The sequence below is a fragment of the Macrotis lagotis genome, chromosome 1 (assembly GCF_037893015.1).
Source record: "Macrotis lagotis isolate mMagLag1 chromosome 1, bilby.v1.9.chrom.fasta, whole genome shotgun sequence".
Taxonomy (NCBI): Eukaryota; Metazoa; Chordata; class Mammalia; order Peramelemorphia; family Peramelidae; genus Macrotis; species Macrotis lagotis.
The window spans coordinates 896725269-896751733 of NC_133658.1; the positions used below are offsets into that span (position 1 = coordinate 896725269).

The window sequence follows — 26465 nt, forward strand, 5'->3', positions numbered from 1 at the left end:
GCTAGATGCTCACTTGTTAGAGATGTTTTAGATGGCATTCTCAGTCAGGTACAGTCTGGATGAGCTTCTGTGATATTACTTGAGGCCAGATTGGGTAGAGCCTTGAATGCCAGTTTGGGGAGTCTAGTTAAGAGATACGTCAAGGATCTCTGATTTCATCATTGTGGGCAGTGCCCTCCGCTGACGCATTTGCCAGTCCCTCTTGGGGTTGGTAGACAGTCTTTGAGAATTGTTGTACAGGAACATCCTGTCCCCCTGAGGCCAACCTAGTGATGAGCCCTTGTGAACTCAGCTAGATTAGTCCTTGGATAACAGACATCTCTCTAATCCTCTAGGCTCCTTCCAGCTAGTTGAATCCTCCAGAGCTGGCACTCTACTGGCAGAGCTTTCCAGATCCCAGGCTCACCTCCATGAAGCCTTGTGGAGAGGTCCTTCAGGAAACAACGCATGATACTTGTGCTAGGTTTATACATTTCATAAACCCAGCTCAGGGACAAAAATGGTTCCTCATGCCTGGAATAGCTTCTTCTTTGCTTTGCACTCTTAGAATCCTCTAGGAGTCTTTTATAAAGCTCTGTTCAAATACTGCTTCCTGGAAGAGGTATTTTCTGCTCTCCCTCCAATTTCTACACACACAACCTTCCCCCTCTCCCCACAAACACACACACACACACACACACACACACATGCACACACAGACAACACACTTTGGAACCTAGGATGAATCACTTAAGATCTCTGAGTCTTTTGTCTAAAATTATTTTGTATCTGTTTTGTGCTGATTTATCCATATATTCATTGTTTCCTCTAAAAGGATGTCAGGTAACAAGCATTTATTAAGTGCCTAGTGTGTACCAGTCTTTAAACTTGTACCCCAAGTGCTAGGGATGTCCTCGAGGAGCTCACAGTCTAAGACAGAGAAACAGCAAAACAGAGTCAAAGTAAATATAATCAACACTTACTAAGCTCCTCCTGTATACCAAGCACTCTGCTGAGTGCTGAGGATACAGTGATGATGATGATGATGATGATGATGATGTTTGTCCTTTGTCCTCAAAGAAGACCATGCCATCAGGGAGGTGATGACATGTTTGAGAAATGAATTTGAGTATGTGTGGGGGTCACTGCATCAGCCTCACTTTCTCCTCCAGAGCCATTTGGATCCAGTGGCTAGCAGCTATGAATGATTAGAGATGACCCTGGATGTGAGGTAATCAGGGTGAAGTGACTTGCCCAAGATCACACAGCTAGTAATCAAGTGTCTGAGATTGGATTCAAATTCCCATTATCCTGACTCCAAGGCCAGTATTCTATCCACTGTGCCACCTAGCTGCCAGGATGCTGAGGATTCCAACAGAAGGAAGGCATACATTTTTAAACAAATATTTATTTTTCCAACTACATGCAAAGATAGTTTTTAATAATTTTTGCAAGGTTTTGGATGTCACGTTTTTTCTCCCTCCCTCCTCCCCCTTACAGAGAGCAATCTAATATAGGTTATATGGAAGACACACATGTTTTAAAAAGCTGAAAAGGTGAAGCTACCCAGTTTGTGGGCAGCCAGATAGGAAATGATCTTAGAAGGTGTTTGCTACAGAGTTGATTTCATCCGGAAGAATGATGAGTGGGTAGAGATCATAAAACCCAAGAAGTGCCTCCTTAGAAGGTGGAGGCTCAGGGTGGAGCCCTGCAATGTCCAGCCTTCACGCTCTTCAGTCCAAGAGAGGGAGGAGCCCCAGGGGCTGGGAGTTCTGAGAAGGTGTGAGGCACAGAGGTGAAAAGCTGTATTTAAACAAGATACTGAGAGGATAAATTGGATCAACACAGAGGGAAGGCCCTAGGCTTGAAAGGGGATTGGGAATGACCATGGATCAAGAGCAGGAAAGGACTTCAGAGTTCATCTGGTCCAAGTCCCTTTCCCCTATTTTACAGATGAAGGAATTGAAGTGAGGGATATGAATACTTGACCAAGGTCACCCAGGGCACAATTTGAACCTGGGACTTGAACCCCAGGGTCTGTGCTCCCTCCACCAGGCAGTATAGAAGGAAAAATAAATGGAAACAAAGAATGAGCACATCCATCTTCCTGGGGAAGGTAAAAGAGGCTGCAGGCGCAGAGGGGCCTTCCCTGGTGAGGCAAGAACAGGGAGAGCCATCTTCTGGTGTGCATGTGAGGGATCGGGATGTTTCTGGAGTGCATGCCCGGATGTCAAGGGGCTCTGGCAGACTCTTTAATGAAATCAGCTTGGCTTGCGGTGGGCATGAGCACAGGAAAGAATCTGGGCCATTCAGTCCCTTTGGGACTCAACAAGACAGATTTGCTTGGCGTTCCCCTTTGAGAAGGGCCAAGAAAAGAGCTTTTACACACACACACACACACACACACACACACACACACACACACACACGATCAGGAGCACAAAGACAGCAGACAGGTAGGCAAACAAACACATGGGCAGACAGAGAAATAAACATGTGGGCAAACAGCCCCTCCCACCCCGTCCCCACACGGAGAAGGGCCTGGGACTCGCCTCCCACTGAGAGCTTAAATGAGAAGTGGGGGAAGGGGGGTTTTGGGGGTGTTTTGCTGCCACCAAGTGGCAGGACCCCAGAATGAGTGATTCAACAGTAATTGGATACACCAGCATTGGAGTCAGACTGGAGAAGAGGTCTATCAGTCCATAAAGAGTTAAGAGGCATCCATTCTGCATGAGCCAGTATGCTGAGGACTGGTAGGGCACCGCAAGGGGCAGCAGAAAACCCCTGCCCTCAATGAACTTACAATCTAATGGGGGGGGGGCGTGGAGAAGGCAAACCGTACAAAGAAGTTACCGACAGGACAAATTGGGCCTAATCAATAAAAGCATATCAATATTATATATTATAATATTAATAATATCTATAATATTAAATAGGACTGTCTAATCCAAGGATCCTCCATGATTCTGATCATGCGGAGCTTTGATAACATCCATCATTATGTATATATGTATTTATGAGTTTTATACATACATTTATTTATGTCTTATGTATATACTATTCTAATTGTGTAGATTATAAAATACAAAAGAAGAGAAGTTAAGAAAAGATGAGATAAAGACGATAAGCATGTGATCCCAGGACCAGCTGAGACACTTGGATCAGCAGCTGTGTGAAGGATGTGTGAGGCAAGGAGGTCATTCAGAAGGGTCTGGGAGAGGGGTGAGGAAGGTTTGCAGAACAGTGGGGCCACTGTTAGTGGGGAGAAGGGGATGTTTCTGAGAGGTATATTGAAGGAGTCTGGATATGAGGAGTGAGAGAGAATGAGGAGTTGAAGATGACACAAGGGTTGGGAACCCAGGTGACTGGAAAGATGGTGGTGCCTGTAATAGTAATAGGAATGTTGGAAAGTAAGGTGGGTTTGGAAGAAAAGATGATGAAATGAGATCTGTGTTGTAGTTTTTCATTTCTCTCCACGTTTGCTCCGTCTATGAAATTCATATCGACTCACTTCATATGAAAAGGGGGGAGGGCTTTTACTTACTGATCAGTGGTCATGTCTCACAAACACGGCATATCCTGTTTTGGAAAGGGCAGGGCATTTATGTAGAGGCCTTATAAAGAGACCACCCTTCAAGGGGAATCTGGGCACCCATCAGTTGATCTGAGGGAGAGTTTTTCAATGACACCTGCCCCACTGCTGCGGGTGCCTGGGTAGGGGTAAGTTAGGTTGTAACCATCTTGAGGGACTGACACTAGACTCAGAAGGTGGAGGCCAGAGGGAACAAGAACAGTGGGGGAGTTTGGGAGAGTGGGAGTACGTGTGGTTATGCTGGAAATAAGTGTGATCCATTAATAATGGCTTAATTGTGTAAATGCTGATTTTATTCCATAAATTAAAAATCAAATAAATTTTTTAAAAACAGAAATAAGTGCAAACCATCTTCCCACTCTCCGTTTGATCACCTATTCATGGTCTTGACTCATGATCATTTTGCACCACCACACCATCTTCATGGCCTACCTGCAGGAAGTAGGGGCCAGAGTGAGATTTGACCCCAGATTTTATGATTCTATGATACAACAGACTTGATAAGTACAAGAAGTAAGTACATAGTGCTCCGGGAGTTTAGGGGAGGAGGAAATTACTTCTCACTATATTTTTCTTGGACATGAAGTCTTCATGAAAGAGCTGGTAGTGAGGCAAGCCTTGCAGAAAAGAGGCAGCTAGGTAGCCTGGTGGATAAAGAGACCCAGAGTTAGGAAGACTCGAGTTTCAAATCCAACCTCATCTGAGGTTGTCTGTCTGACCTCAGACTCTTGACTCTTACTCTGTGGCCTTACATAAGTCACTTAACTTCTGTTTGTCTCAGTTTTTTCAGCTGTAACATTGAGATAATACTAACACTTACCTCTTGTGAGGACCAGAGTTAACATACATGGTAGGTACTATAATGTTTGCCCTTCATTTCTGAAGATCATGACCATCAGGACAATCAAGAGAAATGGATTTGAGTGAGGTGGGGTGGGGGGTGGGGGGGCCTGTGCTGTCACCAGCCTCACTTTCTCCTCCAGAGCCATCTGGGTGCAGTGGTCAGATATGGATCAGGACAGCTGGAGATGGTCCTGGATGTGAGGCAATCAGGGATTAAGTGACTTGCCCAAGTCTGGTGTAGATCGTCATCAACTGACGGCTGGATTATTCTAATTATCTGCTGGTGGATCTACCTGCTTCAGTTCTCTTCCCACTCCAATCCACCCTCCACTCAGTGACCAAACTGATTTCCCTGAAGCATAATTTCATCATCCTTTATTCAATAAACTTCGATGATTCCCCATTACTTCCAGGGTCAAATACAAAATACTTTGTTGAATATTTTCTTGGACTGTCCTTCATGCCTAAAATGTTCTCCATCTTCTGCTCTGACAACTGACTTGCATGATTTCTTTTAAAGCTCCACTTAAAATCCCACCTTCTACAGGAAGCCTTCCCCAAGCTCTCTTCATTCCAGTGCCTTCTTTTAATTTATTTATTTGCTTATCTATCTATCTATCTATCTATCTATCTATCTATCTGTTTGTTTGTTTGTTTGTTTATTTATTTTTAGGTTTTTGCAAGGCAAATAGGGTTAAGTGGCTTGCCCAAGGCCACACAGCTAGGTCATTATTAAGTGTCTGAGGCCCGATTTGAACTCAGGTACTCCTGACTCTAGGGCCAGTGCTCTATCCACTGAACCACCTAGCCACCCCCAGTACCTTCTTTTAATAATTTTCTATTTATCCTGTGTATCCCTTGATTTTTTATATATTTATTGGCAGATTGTCTTCCTCATTAGGTAGTAAGCTCCTTAAAGGCAGGGACTGTGTTTGCCTCTTTTTGTATCTCCAACACAGAATAATATCTGGCACGTTGTAGGCTTTTTATAAATGTTCACTGATAGACACTGATTGAATGATCCTCTTTGCTCACTCATCTCGATCTTTTGCAATCTGGCTTCTGATACACCTCACTGAATCTCTGCTCTACAAAAGTGCCAGTGTTGATCTCTTCTCTGTCATTCTTTATGACCTCTCTGCAGCATTTGGCACTGTTGATTATCTTATTCCTTCTACATACATAAAAAGCCTACTCACTTTTATTTTCATTGCCTTCTCTCTTGATTCTCCTCTACCTATCCAACCTTTCCCTCGGGAGTATCTTTTGCTAGACCATTATCCATGCCAAGTCTGCTTAATGGTGGGCACATCCCAAAGTCCTTCCTTGGATTCTCTTCTTTATCCTCTCTATCCTCTCTCATTCAGTGACCTCATCAACTCCCATGGGTTTAGTTCCACCTCTATGCTGAAGAATCCCAGATCTACATACCCACCCCTCATCTCTCTCCCTCCTATGCATATCACCGACTATCTTTTGGACATTTTCCAGTCGATGTCCTATAGACATTTCAAAACCAGCATGTCCAAACCTGAACACATCACCATTCCCCCAAATCGACTTTCCTGCTGAACTTCCCAATTAATTATTCTTCCAGTCCTCCATGATCATGTTAGTGTTATCTTCCATTTCTCACTCTCACATGCCATATATCCAATCAATTGTTAGATCTTATCGTCTCTCCAGTGTTTCCCCAAAATCACCACTCCCCGAAGAACCAGCCTCATTCAGACTCTCCTTATACCTTGCCAAGATTACTATAATAGCATTCTATTTGGTTTCCTTGTTTCCTTTCCCTACTCAGTTCCATCCCACCCCATGTCTCAGCCCTTTGCCTCTGAAGTGATTTTTTTTTTAAACATAGATCTGGGGACGGCTAGGTGGCGTAGTGGATAAAGCACCGGCCCTGGAGTCAGGAGTACCTGGGTTCAAATCCCGGTCTCAGACACTTAAATAATTACCTAGCTGTGTGGCCTTGGGCAAGCCACTTAACCTCATTTGCCTTGCAAAAACCTAAAAACAAAACAAACAAAAAAATCCCCCCATAGATCTGAATGTAATCCCTCTTCACCTTTCAGAATCCCTGGTTTCCTTCATGATTCATCTGAAACAATGAACCTTTTTTCATGAACCTCTTCAGATTCCCCCAACTACTCATGTTTTTCCCCAAAACTGCTTCTTATAATGACATGTAATGACCCCTGTGGGGTCACTAGAGGAGACCCTGGAATTCTAAGTTTGTCACCCTCTGGGGACCTAACATGCATCAGTCTGAATAAGGGCTGAGAAAATAGCTTCAGAGCATTGCATTTGCAATGTTTTTTAAAAGATGAGCTCTATATTTCCTTCATACAAACCAAAAAAAATTGTGAAATGTTTTTCATAGTGATGGATATGAAAGAGACCTCAGTTTCCTTATCTGGAAATTCAGAAAGTTGAACCAGCTGAGTTATAATGCCCTTTCCAGCTCCACATCTCTAGCCCTATTAACTTTAAATTAGCTAATTGCTCATTTTATTTTTTGAGCTCTGTGATTTCTGGAAATGTAACCCAGATTCAGTGAAGCTTTAAAAAAAAAATCACCTGACTAAAATTGACATGCAGAGCTTCACGGATGCTTTACAGCCAGCCTGAGAATCCTAGGATGGGTTTACCTGGACCACAACAACTGTGTTTCTTGAGAGCCAACAATGTATTCTCCCCTCTAGGAATTTGCTCTCCCCGAAGATACCAGAAACAAGGGTAAATGATGCAAGGCAAAATATAGCTAAATTGGGTGTTGTAGATTTATCAGTGCTATAAAAGCTAATGAAGGTTGGCATGATCATGAAAGATTGATTTAGACTAAATGGCAGGGAAAATTTTCCTAAGGAATCAAGTTGCCTGGATATAGAAAGGTCTGTTTGGGAAGGTAATGAACTTCCCAGCCCAGAAGCAAAGCTTCCCTTCACACCATATGGAGGCTGGATGACTCCTAGATGGAGATTTTAAAGAGGGGGTTACCCTCCAGGTTAAGACTGGGTTGGGTGGCCCAAGAGGCCCTTCTTAACTCTCAAGTTCTGTGGGGTCTCGGCTTGGAAGATCATGAGACCTTAAACCCAGAGTTGGAAGGGACCATGGAGGTCATTTTGTCCAAATTCTGCATTTTACAAGAGAGGAAACTGAGGTCCAGAGAAGCAAAGGGTTCTGTCCAAGGTTACAGAGGCAGTGCCAGTCCCAGGACTGAGACACTCATTCTCTGATCCCAAACCTGGAAATTTTCCCTTTCACAAGTTGTATGAGCTGCTGCTTCTGCAGGGAAAGGCTCCACTGCTGCCATTTTAGAGAAATCAGAGGGGAAGTCCTTGCCTACATTTCAAGTGTGTTTGTATCAAGGATGTTGAGAAGTCTGGACTAAAGCCGCAGTGGGGAGCGGGAGGACTCCTCCTGTCTTGTGACACGATCTAACAAACCAACCAAAACTGACACTCATCTGGGCCTGAGGGTTACTATCAGATCAGACTGAATACTTGTCTCCCTCCCACCCCTGCAGTGACATTATTTGAGTGACCTCAGACATGTCCCTTCATCTTCTTGGCTCTCAGTTTCCTGTTCTGTAAAATAAAGGGGCTTGGCTAGATGACTTCTGAGGTCCCTTGATGCTCTAAATGTACGATCCTAAGGACCTCTGGCTCCTTGAAGACTGTTTAACCATACCTGGGTCTGGAAGGTCTAGGACTGGGGAAAACTATTGAACAAGGAAGGTCTCTGGAAGGTCTCTGGCCCACACTGGACCTCATCTCCACCCTGGCTCTGGCCCTGGTCCTGACATCTTCAGTAAAAGAGCCATAACTAGGATTTTTTTGTCCATAAAATTGTCTTGGAACAAGTACAAAAGATGCTCTCATTGGGGGTTAGCAGAAACAGCTCTAAGGAGAAGGGTAAGAGAGCCTGGGATCTGTTGCTGGGGAGGCCGTCCACCTGCTAACCCCTCTCATTTTACAGGGGAAAAAACAGAGGGCCAGAATTAGCAACAGAGAAAAGAGTGTAACCTAGGGCTTCTGAGTTGGAATCCAGCCTGGAGTCAACTACATTGTTGAAACTAGCCCTCTCAGGCAGCTAGGTGGCACAGTGCATAGAGTACTGGCCCTGTGGTCAGGAGGATCAGAGTTTAAATTCATCCTCAAATACTTCATATTTACGAGTTGTGTGACCTTGGGTGAGTCACTTAACTTCATTACCTTACAAAAAAGAAAAATTAAGTCTCTCTCTTAGGGGAGCAGGATCCTGGGCCAACTGGAGGAGGCCACTGGTGTTACGAATGAGGATGAGCAGCTGGTGGGAGGGAGTATATCTAGGACTCTTCAGGTCCTTCCTTGTACTAGATTCTCTCTCATTTGGGATCCCATCAATAGGAAACTTCCAGAAGTCAAGGAGGAGGGCAAGAAAAGATACCCAGATTCCATATCTCTTTTCCAGTTTTAGAACCTTTTTTTGAACTTTGGGTCACTCCTCTTGGTGTCCAGCCACAGTGGCAGAGAACTCAATAGGCTTTGAGCAACAATTCTCCCTCCTAGGGGTAGCCTGGTCCTTGTTCACCAAAGGGCACTGAAATGCTCCCTTTCTCACCTCCCAGAGTGGTCCATGACACATTCAATGTCTTTTTTTCTGCTCTCTCCACTATAGAAAAGATTGAAAAGCCATGAAGTCCAAGGTTTCAAGAAAAAGAAAATGTACAGGAGGTTAGAAAGCATAACCAGATGCCCTTTCCCCTTCCCTGACTGAAGGGAGACCCCTCTCAAGTCTGGCTGAACTGATGGGAAAGTTTGTGGAGGGGGGGCTGCAGGCCAGTTTGGCCTCCCATGGGGAGCTCCCCGCTTCCCTGCAAAGGAGGTGGGGTGAGCTGGGGAGGTGTGATAAGTGCCCCAAGGAGGGAGGGAACAACCCCAGGTGAAGGGACAGGAGAAAGAGCAGCTGTAGGTGATGGGAAAGGAATGACATCTCGTGTGTGTGTGTGTGTGTGTGTGTGTGTGTGTGTGTGTCTGTGTATATGTCTGTGTGTATATGTGTGTGTGCGTGTCTGTGTATATGTGTGTGTGTCTGTGTATGTGTGTCTGTGTGTGTGCGTGTGTGTGTCTGTGTATATGTGTGTGTGTCTCTGTGTATGTGTGTGTCTGTGTGTGTGCGTGTGTGTGTCTGTGTATATGTGTGTGTGTGTGTGAAGGTGAGGGGGTAGATGTGTCCAGGTGAGAGGTGGGGGATGGGGCAATAAGGTCTCCAGGTGCGGGGGGCATCACCAGCCTCGGAGAGGGCATGGGGCGGGTGACAGCCTGAGGTGAGAGGGCTCACAGCTCCCCCGGAGAGAAAAGAATGAAAATCCCAGTTCTGGGTCCGGAGGGCCGAAGGCAGCCTCAGGGGAGGAGGAGACTAGGCTGAAGGCCCGGCCCCTGAGTGTTCACGCACGCATGCGCGCACCCTCCAGGCGACCGTACGCAGCTACGTACCTACGCACCTACGCACACACGTACGTATTCGTAGGCAGTGTCCAAACGACCGTCCTCCGCGCATGCGCCTGTGTGCGTACGCGCATGCGCCTGTGTACGTACGCGCAAGCGCAGGCGCCGGGGACGCCGCCGGGCGGGAGGCTCGACGACGCAGGCAGCGAATGGCTCTGCCCGGAGTGGCGGCTGCTCGCGGCCCTCGGCTGAGGCTGACGCGGAAAAAGCCGCCCGCGCCCCCCTCCTCCTCTTGTTCGGGGCCTGGCGGCGGGGGGCAGGAGGGCAGGTGAGGCCCCGCCCCAGGAGGGAGGCGGGAGCCCCGTGAAGCGGGCCTTCACCGGGTCCTCCATCTTCTCCCAACTCTGAGCATTAGCCAGGCCTTCCTCACCCCCATTAAGCGGGTCTTCCTCACCCCCATTAACCGGGCCTTCCTCACCCCCCCCCACTAACCGGATCTTCCTCACCCCGCCATTAACCGGGCCTTCCTCACCCCTCCCCATTAAACGGGCCTTGGTCACCCCCCCCCCCCCAGCCCACCCATTAACCAGACTTTCCTCATCCCTCCTATTCCCCATCTTTTGGGGTCTTTTTTCTCCCCCCCAACCTCCACCCGTTATCTGCTGTTTCAGGCCCACCCCCATTATCCAGGTCCCTCTGTACTTCTTCCTTCCCTCCATTAAGGCCACTCTTTTCACGATCTTCTGATGGCCCATCCTCATTCCCCTTCTTCCACCCCCTCCCCCAGTCCACTGACCACCTTCCCCTCCGGGACAACCTTCTGCATCTCTGTCCTCTGAACCTTCTTTCCCTTCCAGTGAACAGGCCTCATCATGTATCATTGGAGCGTTTATCAGGGGAGGAAGGAAGGGTGCAAGAGGCGAGCCAGGAGACTTTGGTCCTAGACCCCCCCCCCACTCCCCTGGGGCTTCTTACATTCAAGATTTAGAGATGGAAGGGACATGGGGGGGGTCACTTGAGCTGACCACCCTGCATCCCCTTGTTTTACAGAGAGGTCAGATGCCCTGTCAAAGGTCACTCATAGAACCTTCACAGGCTTGTGAAATTCAAATGAGCCAAAATAGTTTAAATCGTGTTTTATGGGGGTGGCTAGGTGGCACAGTGTATGGAGCACTGGCCTTGGAGTCAGGAGGACCTGAGATCATATTGTGCCTCAGACACTCAACCATTACACTTAATAATTACCTAGCTATCTGGCCTTGGACAAGTCTCTTAACCCCAATGCCTCAAAAAAATAATAAATTATGTTTTAATTCATACACAAACAGATATAAATATTTTTTAGAGCACCTACAGTTTGCCAGGCTCTGGGCTAAGAGCTTACAAATATCTCATTGGATTCTCAACAGTTGTGAAGTGTGAACTATTATCCAATTTTATGTTTGAGGAAACTGAGGCAGATGGGTTAAGTAACTTTTCTAGTCACAGCTAATGTCCAAAGCTGGATCTTAGTCTAAGGTCAGCACTGTTTACTCTGTCATCAATGCCTCAGTAGTGCCAGCCTAGTCTGGCTGTGTTTGCTAGTCAGGAGACTAATCCAAGGTCCTCTCTCCTGCCCCTACCCTCTCCCTTTGGTGATTATGAAGACGGAAAATTTAGGTCGTGTCTTTTTTGTCATGATTTTTGTGACTTTGGGCAAATAAGTGTATTTCATCCTCCTCACACTAGGTTTCTTCGTCTGTAAAATGGAAACTTGGTCTTTTGTGATCCTGTGATTTATTGGGTTTGCTAGGTGGTACAGTAGGCCTGGAGACAGGAAGACTTGAGTTCAAATGTGGCCTTAAACAATTGCTGTGAGTCCGGGACAGGTCTCTTTGCCTCAGTTTCCTCCTCTGTAAAATGAATTGGAGAAGGAACATGGCAACCCTCTTCCCCCCCAAATATCTTGCCAAGAAACTCCCAAATGGGGTCAAAATGACTGAAGGACAATGACTTCTTATCACCAATCCCCTCTTTAAAAATGGGGATTCTGATGCCTTTTACTTTCTATCATAGAAGGTTGTTGAGGCACAGAAACCACAAGGGCAAGCATAAGTTGGCAGCAGCGGACAGAGAAATGTATGTCAGAGACACATGGCAAGCTCAGATCCAGACCCTTGGAAGTCTGTAGTCTCCCTCTCAAGGGGGAGTAGCCTTGGAGTCAAGAAACCAGGGGATTACCTCTAAGTCTTGACTAGAAAAGTCACCCTTCTGGGTTTCAGTTGCCTCATTTGCAAAATGGGGTAATAATTCTGCCCTTCTCAGGATTGTCATTGAGGAAGATACTATGTAAAATCCCAAGGTACAACTTGAGTAATTCTCATCTTCAGTTTATTCTCTGCTCCTCCTTTGCTTAGCCATCAAGTTATAACCTGTTGAGACAGTCATTCAGAAGCAGGAAAGGGGTTTGGGGGCTGCTTGTGGAAAGGGTCTTGTGGAAAAACTGTTGAGCCTTTTTGAGGAGTCAGTGAGAAATTACATACAGATGCTGAGGGCATCAGGGTCCAGAAGAGGTCTTGTCAGAAGATGTCTGATGCTCTACTCCTTTCTCCCACCCCAAAATCCTCCCATGTCCTAGTGATAATCTTGTTCTTATTTGTTTACAGGGAACACCCCAAGCCTGACCAGAGAGTGGGGCATTTGTCTGTAGCCTCCTGTTTTTGGTATTAAGACTTTTGCAGCTTAGAGAGGGCATTGCTGAGATGAGGCCCCTGGTGGGAATTCAGACCTCAGACCTTGGACTCCCGGTGGAATCCTCTTATACCATTACTCAGATTCCTCAACAGAACCTTTCTGCCTTGGCATCCCTGACCATGATCCAGCAGGCCAGTTTATGGAATTGATCCTGAGGGCAAGTTCAATGTCTCTTGCTCATTTTGTTTTCACAGAAGACCAAACAGCAACCGATCTTGGTTGGACCAAGAAGGTTTGTTAAATGAGTCCGATAAGTTGTGGAGACTTCTGGTGTTGAGAAGTGTGAACTCTGGACTGAATCGGACCAGCCAGGAAATGCCAGATTTACCAGCATTCTTTGACAAGGTAGCCTGGACCTCATAGTATTAATAGTCAGGATGTGGATTTTTATGACAGAGTCTATTAAAGTGGTAACAGTTGCCTTTTAAAATTAGATTTTTTAAAGAAGGGGAACAATGACCTTTAAAAAATGTTGCTAAACTCCTAACAAATCCATTTCATCATGATGATGTCATGTCCAGACCAAGGCTGTGCACCTCATTCCCTGTTGGAGGTAATCCTTTTCCACCTCCAAAGGCTTCTCCACCTTCACTGTCGTTTTAGGTTATTTTTTAAAAAGCTTTTCCTAGCCTCCTCTGTTCTGCTTCGCCCCCATCCATACAAGCCTGGTGTGGAGACACAATTCTAGGAGAGGCATTGTGTGTGTCTGTGCTTTTCCATTTCACTGAATTTTGAGAGTCAAAAGAAACTCAAACACTAGGCAGTCATTCAGTCACCATGCATCACATGAGACCAGGCAAGATGAAGCAGGGCCTATGAGCTCCCTCAGCCTGTCTGGAGATTGCAGTACCTGTATCCAGGTAGCCCATTTCACTTTTAGGTGGTTGGGAGGAGCTTTTTCCACGTCAGGTTGAAGAGACTTGCCTCTGCAAGTCACCCCTTGATGACTCCTGGGTCTCCCTCAAGGGCCAGGCAGGACAAGGCCTTCTGGTCGGTCATCCGTTGCTAGCCCACCTTCTCTCCACACTCACATTCCCTGATTGGAGCACAGTCATTCGGCCATGACACCCTCCACCAGGGGGAGCCATGGCTTCTCCAGGTGACCCATCCCCCTATGGGAGATATAGAAAATTTCTCCTGACACCCAGTCTGCATTTGCCTCCTGGTAGTTTCTTCCCCTTCCTTCCTTCCTCCCCTGGACATTTGGGGCTTGCTTCCTTAGGGCAGCCGGAGCCATACTTGAGGACAGCTCAAGAACTTGTCCTTCTAGTGAGTTGCCAAAAGGAGGGTAGACCAGGAGGAGTCTTTGTGCTTCAGATGAATTATTAGAGGGACCAAAGTCCTTTTTCAGAAGCCCAGAACTCAGAGAAGGTCTTGAAGTTTCCTGGGACATTGCATTGTCGTAATCAGGACTGGCACACCAGAATTGGCAAGTGGCTTTCTCGTGGCAGTGCCCAGACAAGATATGCACACTTAGAAGTGTGTCCTCCCTGGCTGGCATTTGGCCCAGCTTGTGGCTAAAAGAATAGGGCAAAAGCCTGGGCTGGAAGGCAGAAGACAGGTAGGAATCCTGGTTCTGGCATCTGATATTTGGAGTTCTCTAGTTTCCCCAGTGTCTTAACACAAAGATAGGACGAGGTGATCCCTGAGTCCTCTTCTAGCCCTGAAGTGTGGAATTCTAGGAGTATTGCTTTTTTACATGAAGCTTTTTAAGAAAAAAGGGTATAGCTATTCTTGTTTACTCTCAGAGCAGGAGCAGATAGTCCCAGGATTCTAGTCCTGCCTCTGGCCTTTGTCACTCACCCTCTTTGGGCCTCAGTTCTCCTATCTGCCGTAGGTTGGGCTGAATCACCTTTGAGTTCCTTTCCTAGTCTAGAACCATCATAAAAATAAAACCCTGTTTTTATAGAACCCCAGGAACGATGAGGATACACAGCAACCTGCCATCTTTAAAGTTGGGACCGAAGAGTTTCAGTGGATACCTTTCCCCCCTGCCATCCCATTTGTTGGGGGTCGGGTAAAAAATCCAGACTCTTCTCATTTCACAAAGGAGAAGCTTCCTGAATCAGAGCCCACAAGAGTGTCCCAACAGAGTAGTGGGCTTGCCCCCAGGAGGGCCTCAGCTGGGGTGAAGAGGCCCTCGGAGCTCAGAGATGGCAGGGCCACAGAGCCCAGACTTCCCCGACACCCACAGCCCTCCCAGCTCAGGAAAAAACAGAGACTTTCTGAGGAGGGGGCCACCTTCCCATCAGTGCCTCCCCAGGCCCTCAGCATGGGGGAAAGCTGTCCAGGGCTGTCCTCTTTGAAGAAGTCCAGTCATAGCCTTGGCCCAGAAGGGGCCAGTGTGGAGAGAGACACCGCCTCTGCTACCATGAGCCAGGGGACAGGAACCCTCGACAGCTGTCCGATGTGCCAGGTTCCCTTTACTGGAAAGTAAGTTCTTCATCTTTTTCCTTTTCAGAGAGAATTGCTTAGGGAAGTGCTCAGCAGAGCCAACCTGAAACCTGAGGGGTGGTGGGGGACCCCAGGTGGGCATCTCTGACAGACCCGAGGGCAGTTCAGAAAACTCAGGGGACCAGGGCCTGCAGCCATTTTTACTGGGTAGAAGTTGGTGGAATATGGCGCCATCCTGGCTTAGCCTCGGCCTTGTAAAGTCCTTTTATATGGGCAGCGCCTGCAGTATCTATTGAGGACACTGATTTCCACCTGGCCGGGAAGGTCCACGTTTCTCTCCTGGCTGTTCCCGGCTTCAGAGTGCCGTGAAGCTGCTGGCCGACCAGCCGCAGGGTCCAGGATCATGTAGGGTCGATCACCCACTGCCACAGGCTGGGCACCCAGGGTGGGCGCACCCTGCAGCTTTATGGCCACTCAGCCACACCATGGAGTTCGTTAGGACAGGAAATATCTTCTCGTTCTGGAGCATGGATATTTCACTTTGCTCCCACCGCTGATTTTAATGGGAGTTGGGTTAAGCACAGAAATCCCCAACCATAAAGATGAGCATCTAGCTCCGAGTGAGGATTGAGTTTTAAATGAGCATTTCCTTGTTTAAAAAACCCTATAAATATTTGGCCTAATATGTTCCGGGTGTTGTTTGGGAGGTTCGAAAATTTTAAAATGCTCTCCTCATTGCTAGAGCTGCAGCTCATATTTTTCTTAAAATTTTTAATTTGGCGCCTTTTCAGTCCACTCGGACTGGAGTTCTCCTGCGAGTCACCCTCTCCCTGAGAGTGCTGCCCTCTTAGATCTTTTCAGGGCCTGGTCAGTCCAAGAGGTCCACTGTGCCAACCACCCAGCCCAGTTCCCAGGAGGAGCCTCCTAACCAGCTGGGCTGGAGCGGCCGTGGGCAGGACCCTGAGACGAGTGCAGTAGATGGCAGACCCTAAGTCTGCCCTCTTCACCCAGGCAGGCTGCCACCCTCACCTTGGGCAATCACAGCCCAGCACCCACCACTGGGGCCATATAAGTGCTGGTTCTCATCCTTATTTTAGAACTGGGCCCTTTGTAGTTAGAAAAACACAAAAGGACTAGGGCCAGATCAAGTCCAGAGGATATGTCGAACAAAGCTCCTCCATAGGAGGCTTTTAATTGGTTTTTCCTGCATTCAACAGGGATACAAAGTTTCCTGCTTTATGTGGCGTTTAACCAGTCTAATATTGGAATGGAGAGTTTGGCACTTTAAATACAATGAGTTCCATTCATAAAGCAGAGGACAGACCCAACATTTACCTTGTAGGGCATGTTTGGGGGCCGGGGATGTAAGGCTGCATTGTATTTGAACCCATGTAGATGACTTGTTTCTATGGCACTTGGGGAGAAATTGGGTCATGAGGTTACCACAGCTGAGGCTCAGGAAGGCAGGAAGAGGTGTCCTAGAGAGCCTGGAGAACATCATTTAGAGGCCTACCCTGGGGTCCAGGGAAGGGTGATGACAGAACAAGGATTAGCCAATTGGTCTCAATTTACAAATGTCAAGAAAATTCTCAAGAAAAAGACTATTGGAGAAGACCCATTTTGAAGGAGAACATCCCTTGGTTCAAATGACCAATTAGTCCAGTTTATCCTTCCAAATTCCTTTATGAGGCTGGCGAGAAATTGTGAGGGAAACAGCCATCATAGTGGTCAGTGTAGTTCAGGGGTTAGGGAACCAGCCCAGAGGGGAAGTGATGGAAGCTTTTTGGCCATAGCAAATTATCACCCTGCCTGCCGAGTTGTCCCAGAGGGGTAGGAGATGGAGCTCCCACAGAGGTGCAGTCGGGGAGCTTGGAGGCTTTTCTCTGTTCTCAGGGAGCTGAGTGAGGGAGTGGAGGCCTGCACAACCCCCAAACAGACATTTTCCTTAGGAAGTCAGGGCCTGCAGCACCTAGGAGGAGGGGAAGCTCCTTCTCTGAAGGTTATGTTTGTTTGGACTTTTGAGAAGTGAAACTTAATGGGGGGAGGGGGGTCTGGAACCCATAGAGGTCAGAGGCCAAACTTAAACCCAGGTCTTACTGCCTTCAAGACCTGCTCTCACATGCCTGTTGTGTATTAACTTAAAACACCATAAATGGATCGTGTGTAGTTTATTTTGTTAAATATTTCATCAATTTTGAACTAACTGCCCAAGTTTTCTGAGCCAGACACAATTTTGACAACTTTATCATGTTGCCTTTCAGAATCTTTAAGGTTCCAAAGGGCTGTACGTATATAATCTCATTTTTATCTTCACAAAGAGATGCTATTACCTTCTTTTTACAAATGATATAGCCATTGAGTGACTCTACCAGGGTCATACAACTACTAAGTTTCTGAAATAGCATTGGAGATTCATATTAAAAGCAATGTTAAAAATGGGTCCTTGTTAGAGAAAGAGATACACATTCAGCTTCCTGGTTTTAAAGGGGTTGATGACACAACTTGCTAATGGAGCTTTTTTTTGGGGGGGGGAGAAAGTGGGTGTTGATGAAAGTCTCTCTTTTGCCATGGAGCTACATATATTCTCTTTGTCACTATAAAATGGAGTGTATATAAAGTCATGGTACAGGTAACTAGATGCCAAAGTCAAATAGGTGAGGGATTCATCTACTTGGTTTTTCTCTCTTTGAAAAGAGAGTGCACCCGAGTCCACCCCTGTTTAACTGTATGGTTCTCTGTGGCCCCAGACAGGAGGCCTATTGTGCATCCCAAGTGATGAGATGGCCTTTGGAGGCCAAGGAGGGATTGCTAAGCCCGGATTGTATGCTTTGGCAAAATTGGAAATGCCTGCCACGAGCACTAATTTTAACAGATGTACACAATAACTCTTGTCTCTTTACTCTTGCTGGAAAGGCATCTTTTGCAATTAGCATCTTTCATTCATAGAAGAAATTATTATGCTACCATCTTTAGGCCCTATTCAGTGGTAACCAATCCCTTTGCTGACAGCCCCCAAATGAAGACCCTCATTGGTCCATTCTAGCAAGGGAAATGGAGGCAGGAGAGGAGATTGGACAAGAATGCTTTTCAATGTAAAATTGAAAAAGTCTAACTTGAGGGTAGGTTCCCCTCAGTAATTGCTAACCTTTATAGGTTCCTCAGAGATTTGCTTCCCTAGCACGGGAAGGAAAGGTTGCCAGGACTGTTGGATTTTATCAGTCATTGGGGGAGGACTGAATGCGGGGTAGAAATACCTGAGCTTTCCTTGCAGCTCAATAGTGCTTTTGTAGGTGAATGACTTTGCCAAGAAAACAGTGAGGTGTTTTTTTTTTTAATAGAAGCTTGTAAATAGCATCATGTAGTCATTTGCTCTTTAATGGCAAATGGGGGGTTTTTAAAAATACATAGTGAGGTAGGGAGATGGCCCCATTTTTCCCCAGAACAAAATTTCCTGGGTTGACATCAAGGGGGACAATCCCCTCCCTGCCCCAATCCCTTTTTAAATGGCGCAGGAGGATAGTATCAATGACATTCTCCAAAATTAAAGATGGGTTTGGATAGAAAATATTTTTAGTAAGTTGTTCCTATCTCTTTAAGTCCTCTTGCTTTCTGCTTTATGAGAGTCATTTCTGGGGATCCTGGCCCAGAATCCTTTCTTCCAAGGTGCTTCCTCACTGGCTTCTGGGCTATGGCGGGCAAGGAGGCGCAGAGCTGAAGAAGTCAGATGGTCCAGTTCTTGAGTTTTCAGTATAGAAGTGTTGCAGACCCCTTATGGTTTTCCAAGTGTATATATTAGAGCAAATCAGGCTTTTATTTCCATTGCTGCAAGCTTTTTTGGAGTCATTTAAGCAGCATTTAAACAGGTGCAGCTGAGGTACAAAGGAGGGACCTGAAAGATCAGATTTACCCTTATTTATAGACACAGTAGTGGGTATTGATGGCAAATGCCAATCAACACATGGGACACTGGGTGGGCTTGTAGTCTGGTATGACGACAGTCTGAGGGAATTTCAGGGCAGCAACAAGCAGAGGAAATTTTTTCCCCCTCCCTGAAGCTGGTGGAGAGACTTTATTGTGCTGTTCATCATGATTCCATAATAACTCAAAAGGCTGGCACTTTGCAGACAGCCAGGTACCCCTGCGGGTAGTACCCAAGGAGGCCCACAGGAGGCTGCCAGCTCCTGACTTATTTTCCCTTATTGCCTCCTATTTCTCCATTCTAAAGGGGAACACACACACACACACACACACACACACACACACACACACACACACACACATTTGTGAACAGGAGCACTTGACACCACATACTATACCTAAAAACCTGGGATCATGTTTACCTACAGAATATACCCAGAACATGGCCAGTTTTCCAAAGCTCTTCTAAGTTGAAAATATTCGTGCAGTAATACAGACAGACTTTTCATGCTTTGGGAGGGAGACACACAAAACTCAGTTTATTTAGCAACATTCTTGAGAAATGACCAAATTTGGAAAAGATGTGTCATTTGGGCTTCATGAAACACTTCATTGACATATTTTAAGATGAAGGGTGAGAAAATCTAGAGCCTTAGACACTTTCTTATGGAGACAGGACTCTCAGTTTACTCTCACTGATCTGAGAGCCTAACAACCTTCCTAACTAGGTGACCTCCCTACCAGGAAAGGCAAGAGTTGAATAAGGTTGGAAAGGCTAGATAATCTTGGTATGTTCCAGCTTTTATGAAACATCTCCCCAAGTTGCCCTATGGAGCATATAGTCTTCTGGCTGCCCAGATTGCATACTCACTAACGACACTTGTGTTTTCTCCCTTTCTGCAGGCTCTCGCAGCTGGATGTTGATAGTCATCTTGCTAAATGTTTGTCAGAGAGTATTGAGGATGTGATATGGTAAACTTGGTAGCAAGAGCCCACACGAAATCCATTTACAAAGTTGAAACATGTAAAACATGACCTCCCTTACCTCTGAGCCACCCCGACCCTGTATGCTAACACCCTCCCCCCCTCCCTGGACTCTGGAAGCTCAGAAGAGCCTTTTTCCAAGGCATACTCCCCCCCCCCCCAACCCCCATCCCCAGTTATCACTGGACCATCCTGGGGAGGCAGTGTACTGGTTGAGAGAACTTCTCGACTCAGCCTTTTAAGAGCAGACAATAAAATGTTCCCTCTGAATATTGAATGACTATTTTAATTTCCATCATACTGAAGACTTATTCAAATGAGGTGTTATGCAGAGTTTTCCTTCTTGACGAAGGTTCACAGGTCCCCATGTTACTATGTCCTAGTCATAGTAACAGTGCCTTCAAGATATGGTCCATTACTCTGGTCCAGACAAGTCAATGAGCTGTAGCAGGATGTGGCTGTGTGGGCCTCCACACTTGCCAGTCTCCTGAACTCCCCGAGCCCACCCTTCAGACCTGGCTGATGTGCCTGCCTTGAACAGGGGATTGGGCAGGCTGGGCTGTTCTGAAGAGCCTTCTGTCAAACTGGGGTTCGTTAGCCAAGTCACAGCTCTTTGTATGATCCAGAGTTAGCCTGGAATGTCATGACCACTTGGAATTCTCCAGTCTCCTCCTTCAACTAGGATTTGTTTTTCCAGGGATACAAATTTTGTCTTGGTACCAAAGATAATGAAAATCTTTAATACTTTTTGAGAAACCTGCAAAGAGCTTAGGATTGCCTGCTCAGAGTGAAATGCAGGCAGATCTTTTGGGGATAATGGAGAATACCCCCCAAATTGGTAAAGATCATTTGCTAGCTCCTATTGGTTTTTATATATATATTTTAAAATTTATTCCAGTCCAAGTCTGGGGAAGATCTCAAAGAGCTGTCATTTTTAAGGTCACTTGATCTTTTACCTACAAAATGTGTAGAATAGCTGTAGTTTACATTTTTAGCATAGAGCAAATCTTAAAGAGTATTTAATCTTTTCCTCTTCCTTTTCTCTTGACCTTCTTTGTCCCAGTGAACCAAGTCCTACCCACAGGGAAGGTTAGCTGTGAATCAGGAACAGAAAAGAAAAAGGTAAACTCTGGGCAACTTGGATGTGCATAGAAGTTATTACTAGCTATTTATACAGTAGCTTTCATTTTCAAAAATCTGCCCTTTTGGAAAATAACTGGTTTTAAGGAAAATAATAACAATCTATTAGGCATTTTCATTAAAGTCTTTAATAGGTGTGCAAGAATAGAAATGATCTCAGCGGTTAGGGGTTAGCGAACCATCTTCTGCACAAAGAAAACGGGCCAGCAAAGATCTGAACTAAGTCATTATACAAAACTACAAGAACATATTTACTGCTTTACAATCATTAAATTAGCTAGAGTTTTCATTTACTAATTCAGATATGACAACTATAGACCGTCTTGTTATCAGATCCATTTGTAATATATTAGGACTTTTTTTTTCTCAAACCACACATTTAATTACATCCTTCCATTTCTTTAATATATAAAACAAGTACTTTATATAAAAATTTCCCCTTCATCAGAAACAAGAATGTTATTCATACACTTGCGCGTGAGCAACCAAACTCATAACCAGCAAACTATTTGGCAACACAGCAATATTGTAAATGCCTTCGACCATAATAACGCAAGGGCCCCCGTGCTGTCGCTGGGGCCGACGCACAAACTGAGCCCACCCCTCCCGCTCAGGGTCACCCTGCTCTCTTGTCACACTGGGGCAGAACTAAACTGGGGGGGATGCGGGTGGGGGACAGCTGGAAAACTAAGGGATTGGAGGAAAGTCAGAGCCAGGTGAGGGGTGAGGTGAGTGAGCAGCCTGGGGGTGGGGGTGGGGGGTCCTGTACTCCCTTCATGGCAAGCACATTTTCACTGGGAATTTGTTAGCACAGTGCCCGGGCCACTGCAGAGACTCCGAGCTCAGCCAGAGGGGCATGGGACCTGTTCAGCAAGCTTGGGTCAGTTGGGAATTTGAGAGAATATTTTGGCAGTCTCATCCTAGCACCTCATGACTGGGACGTGAATCCGAGAGACATCATGTTCAGCACCAAGTGCGATGCCATACCCTGAGAAACCTCTATGTTAATGCAGAGAGAGAGAGAGAGCGGAGGAGGGGTCAGCTGGGGCCTGTGTCCTGCCCTGCTTAGGTATCTGTACTTCCTGCACTGTCCCTCTTCTCCTCCCCTCCCCCCCAGATCCAAGCCATGCACATCATGGAAGAATGCCAGCACAGAGGCCCCTGCAGCCCTGGCCCCGGCCCCAGCCCGGCAGCAGAGGCCTTTGGAACATTTTCTATGGCAGTGGACACTTAGTGGTCCATAAAGGAAGCGACCTGACTGACTTCCACAGCTGGACAAGAAAGCATCATGTTAACCACTGTGAAGCTAATATCACCCCCCTGCCCCCTCTATCTAATACACGCACCCACACGCACGCACATGCATACATGTGCGCGTGCGCACACACACACACACACACACACAGACACACGCTTTTATTTATTTTTTACTGTTCCCAAAAGAGAAGGGATCTAACGGACAACTTTCAAATTGCCTAACTTTTCAAGTGGTTCCCACTCCCCCTTGCCATCTTGACATATATAAAACCTATGGTTGAGCTTCATCAAGTCATCCTTTCTTGTAAGCAGAATGGTTACTTAGTAATATACATATTCTCAAAGCAAAGAGATTAGTAGAAGTAGGAGGTGTGCTTTATCAGGAAAATGGGTTATGTTTATGGATACTCTAGATTTATTTAAACTTTTAAGGCTAGCTCCATGATACTTTTTTCCTATTTTCTAATTCAGAATATCATATTACTGATAAAAATATTTTCCAAAAATCTAATACATAACACAAGACATGTAGGCACTGCTTAAGGATTTTTCAGAAATCTATTTTGTGCAAATTTAGTTTTTTTAAATATATATCTATTTTCATTTTTTGGTCTAATGGTGCTGTGGCCAGCATCATTTTGAAATCGAAGTCATCCAATTTTATCCACCAATGGAGTGATTTCCTAATTGAGATTAGCATTGCTGCTTCTTAGCTCAAAGGACATTCTAAAATCAAGGTGTGTTTTCAGCACTAGACCTCCAGCTGTTCAGTACATGCTCCGTATGAAAATACCTGTTAAATATTAACAACAGCAACTTACCCGGATTTAGAAAAGACTCCAAATTTGTAAAAATTCTTCGGTGCAGTTTATCCATTTAGGCACTTAAACTTCTGTACCCAAACTTATGTTTTGATTGCTAATAAAACACAACTCCTCTTTTATTTAGATAGTGTATCTGAGATGTTTAGCCAGGTGCCACTTGTGGGAAAAAAGGCATCAGAAATGAGGTTCAACACCACGGTAACATTTTATTCTTCAGGATATTACACTTTAATTTTCTTGAATTTGTTGGCCATTGCATCAAGTTTTGTTTTGTAGAAAGTGTGCACCTTCAAAGCCGTCGGAACATTCCTTTCCCGAGGATGTAACAAACATGAGATTCTTCCATGACGCAGGCACATGTGCACATTCCCTCAGAAAAGAAGCCAGTCGCGTCAGTGCCCCAAACTCTTAAAAACCAGTATTACTTAGAGGAAGACACCCACCAAAATCTATTCTCTTCTTTGATTTTCAGCAGCAATTTTTAAAAAAATCATTGGTCTCCACTCAAAACCTTACAGTTCCCCAGCCTTGCATGCATATACTGTAGTTAGGGATAAATTTAAAAGTTCATTCACATTATTTGTCCACAATGGAGATGCCATTTCTTCATACTGACTCTTCTGTAGAAAGCAACAAGGGATTGATGTATTCAAATCCTTCAAACTCTGACTGGTCTATTCTTTTTATTACATCCCTTTAAGAAAAAGCAAAATAGACAATTATTGCATTGAGTTTTACTCCTCGCTCACGGACATTACTAGAATTGTTTAATTCGAGGATACAAAATATTCATTGTACCAAACTAGTCGACATAGGCCTAGTCTTTGAACAGGAAGGGACTTGAGAGACCACCTAATTCTAGCCCTTTCTTTTTTACAGAGGAAGGAAGAATCGGTGGCAAAGACAGGGAAATGCTTTGCCAAGGGCCACACAACGACTGAAGGGCAGGAAAAGATCTATACAACCCAGGCTCCCTCCCCCCTTTTCCCTCTAGTTTCACTCTGAAAAAGCTCTTAGTGGCTCAGACCATATCTAGGAGGAAAAAGTAAGCTCTCCTCTGAGAGGGATCCTAAAATGGAAGCCTTCAGGTTCCTTGCCAAGTCCATTAGAGCTGGAGGTTGCCTGGTTTGAGATGAGGTGGTCACAGACAGATCACTCTGGTGGCCACTCGGTAGCAGAGGAAGGTGGTGGGCAGGCTGGCCTGGGGCTTTGGGGCCTGCCAGTGATCCAATGTGACTGTGGCACGCAGAACTTAATAAATTCTTCTCTGCCTGCTTGTGACTGTCCCTGGATTTACAAAATCATCAGCCAAACTAAGCCAGTCTCCCAGTTCTAAGCCACTTACTCGTCATCTGGGGTTAGCTGCACAGGTTCGCTGGTGAACTGTGTATCAAAGTTATCCAGACCATAATCATCGGTTATCTGAGGCTGAAATGGAGGGAGGGCTTGCTTCTTCTCCAGCTTAGAAAAAGAACAAAACAAAGATCAGATGGTGTCGTATTACTACATCAGTATGGGAGATGCATCTTCCACAGGTACTCCTGGCTCAAAGTGGGAGGATCATGGCCCTGGAAGAGGGACCTGAGAGATCCCCTAGTCCAGAAGGTGTGAGAAATCTTGGGCCTCATAGAACCTTGAGCACTTGGGATAAGGCAGCTCAGAATTAGGTTTTTTAAAATGCATAAAATAATGTGCTGTTACAAAGAACACCAACTTTATGGAAAGTTATAAAAATGTGAAAGTTCAGCAGTTCGTAACCTAATGTCAATGAATTTGTTTAACTTTCACATCTGGCCCAAAAAAGACACTGAGGGCCAGAGAGGACAGACCTTTCCTAAGGATGAGACAAAAACCAAATCTCTCTCTCTCTCTCTCTCTCTCTCTCTCTCTCTCTCTCTCACTCTCACACACACACACACACACACACACACACACACACACACACACCTTTGGTTGCCAAAGTTCATTCAACCAACAGGATTTTATTATTAAGAATAATTTGGATCTAGGCCCTTGGGTGTCAGGCCCTCAGGTCTATGTTCAGAGCAAAGAGGAGATAGAATGTGTCAAAGGTGTTAGTCTCAGCTTTGGACAAGAGACCCCAGGATGAAGACATCCCATGGGCTGAAGGAGGGAGGGAACACTGATCTCTGAGAGAGCCCACTGCCTTTGGGGCCAGCTCTAATTACTCAAAGTGTTTCTTTAGGATGCTAGATTTCAAGTCTAGGCCCTTGATTATATATGTGACCTGGAGTCTCAGTTTCCCCATCTATGGAGGTTGGGATCCTGCCTCTCCAACTCCTGTCTTCCTAGTTCAAACTTCTAGAACATGTCTTTCACAAACAGTGCACCCATGCCCTTCCACAGTCGTTTTTTTCCTCCTGACTAAATATCGCAGGCCCTCTTCAGCCAATGCACACAGGATATTCTGTGATGCCTTTCCTCTTGCCCATTGCCCTCTGGGTGCTCTCCAGCTTCCATGGGTCAGTCCTTCTAGGGTGTCCAGATTCTTCACATGCAACATTCCAGGTATAGTCTGAACAGATCAGGGAATGGGGGAGGGGAAGGAAACTGCTTGAGCATCATCACTTTCCCCAGAGAGGAGTCGACAATGACCTCAACAGCCTGTGCCCCCAGTGAGAGCACAGCCCTCACGTGTACACACACCCGGTGCTTTGGTACTTTTTGCCAGTTTGAAATGTCACCACCTGCTTTAGGATACCCAGCAGCAGGCCACACCAGTCACTCATGTGATTGGAGGTTTTGGTGGGGGAGGGCCCCAGACCTGCAACTTCAGCCAATAATGAGCTCCAGGGACAGAGTGCCACCCTTGCCAACGCTGAGTGACATCAGTTCTGTGACTCAGTTAGCTAGGATGTCTGTGGATGCTCCCTCACACCAGAGAGTTGAACCTCACTGGGAGTCCCTGCCCTGGAGTCAAGGGATCGGGGTTCAAGTCACGCCTCAGACACAACTATAGGACCTCGGGCATGGCCCTTCTTCTCAGTCTCACTGAACAGGACAATCTCTAAGGGTCCACTCCACTGACCACTCAGGTTTCTTACATCAATAATGGCAGCTTATTTGTGGCAATTAATTACAGTTTAGTCCGAATGGCAACCATCTTTAAGTCTCATTTAAAATAAGAATTTAAAAATTCCAGAAAATGAAACCACCTTCCTCAACTCTCCAACATGTCTAAGAGTCAAGAATCTGGCCTCAAACCTCTATAGCATCACAATAAACGGCTGTCTCCTCTTTCTAAGTTGCCCTAGTAGAGAGCACAGAAAGGATACAAGATGGGAATTGTAAATAGCTTTCTTTCCTGCCCACTTTCACGTCTCTCCCAAGATCCCTCTCCAGCTC

General features: G+C 45.8%; 2 protein-coding genes across 4 annotated transcripts in view; one reads left to right on the forward strand and one right to left on the reverse strand.

The window, feature by feature from the left end:
* Positions 1-9997: 9997 nt before the first annotated feature.
* On the forward strand, positions 9998-24409 carry FAAP20 (FA core complex associated protein 20). 2 transcript variants are annotated; one of them, XR_012474635.1, is made up of 5 exons: positions 9998-10177; positions 12777-12927; positions 14492-15015; positions 19798-21000; positions 23979-24409. XR_012474635.1 is itself a non-coding variant. In XM_074218706.1 (4 exons), exons 1-4 carry the CDS (start codon positions 10059-10061, stop codon positions 19868-19870), a joined length of 867 nt encoding a protein of 288 aa, XP_074074807.1. In that variant the 5' UTR covers positions 9998-10058; the 3' UTR covers positions 19871-21376. The 2 variants fall into 2 exon arrangements, 1 of the variants encoding a protein (XP_074074807.1); XM_074218706.1 differs by lacking the exon at positions 23979-24409 and having other exon boundaries at positions 19798-21376.
* PRKCZ (protein kinase C zeta) overlaps positions 20101-26465 on the reverse strand; it is a 224103-nt gene continuing 217738 nt past the window's right edge. Inside the window, exons 15-16 of one of the 2 annotated variants that reach the window (XM_074218704.1) lie at positions 24445-24560; positions 20101-23793 (exon numbers count right to left, since the gene is read on the reverse strand). In XM_074218704.1, coding sequence (XP_074074805.1) covers positions 23706-23793; positions 24445-24560 — 204 coding nt within the window. In that variant the 3' untranslated portion in view covers positions 20101-23705. The remainder of the gene's footprint in view (positions 23794-24444; positions 24561-26465) is intronic. The other variant, XM_074218705.1, reaches the window with a different exon arrangement.

What these genes read in the sequence shown, in the direction of transcription:
- FAAP20 (XM_074218706.1), top strand. Translation starts at nt 10,059, where the DNA reads ATGGCTCTGCCCGGAGTGGCGGCTGCTCGCGGCCCTCGGCTGAGGCTG. An exon ending in GGCGGGGGGCAGGAGGGCAG is followed by an intron (nt 10,178 to 12,776) that starts GTGAGGCCCCGC and finishes TTGTTTTCACAG; the next exon opens with AAGACCAAACAGCAACCGAT. An exon ending in TACCAGCATTCTTTGACAAG is followed by an intron (nt 12,928 to 14,491) that starts GTAGCCTGGACC and finishes CTGTTTTTATAG; the next exon opens with AACCCCAGGAACGATGAGGA.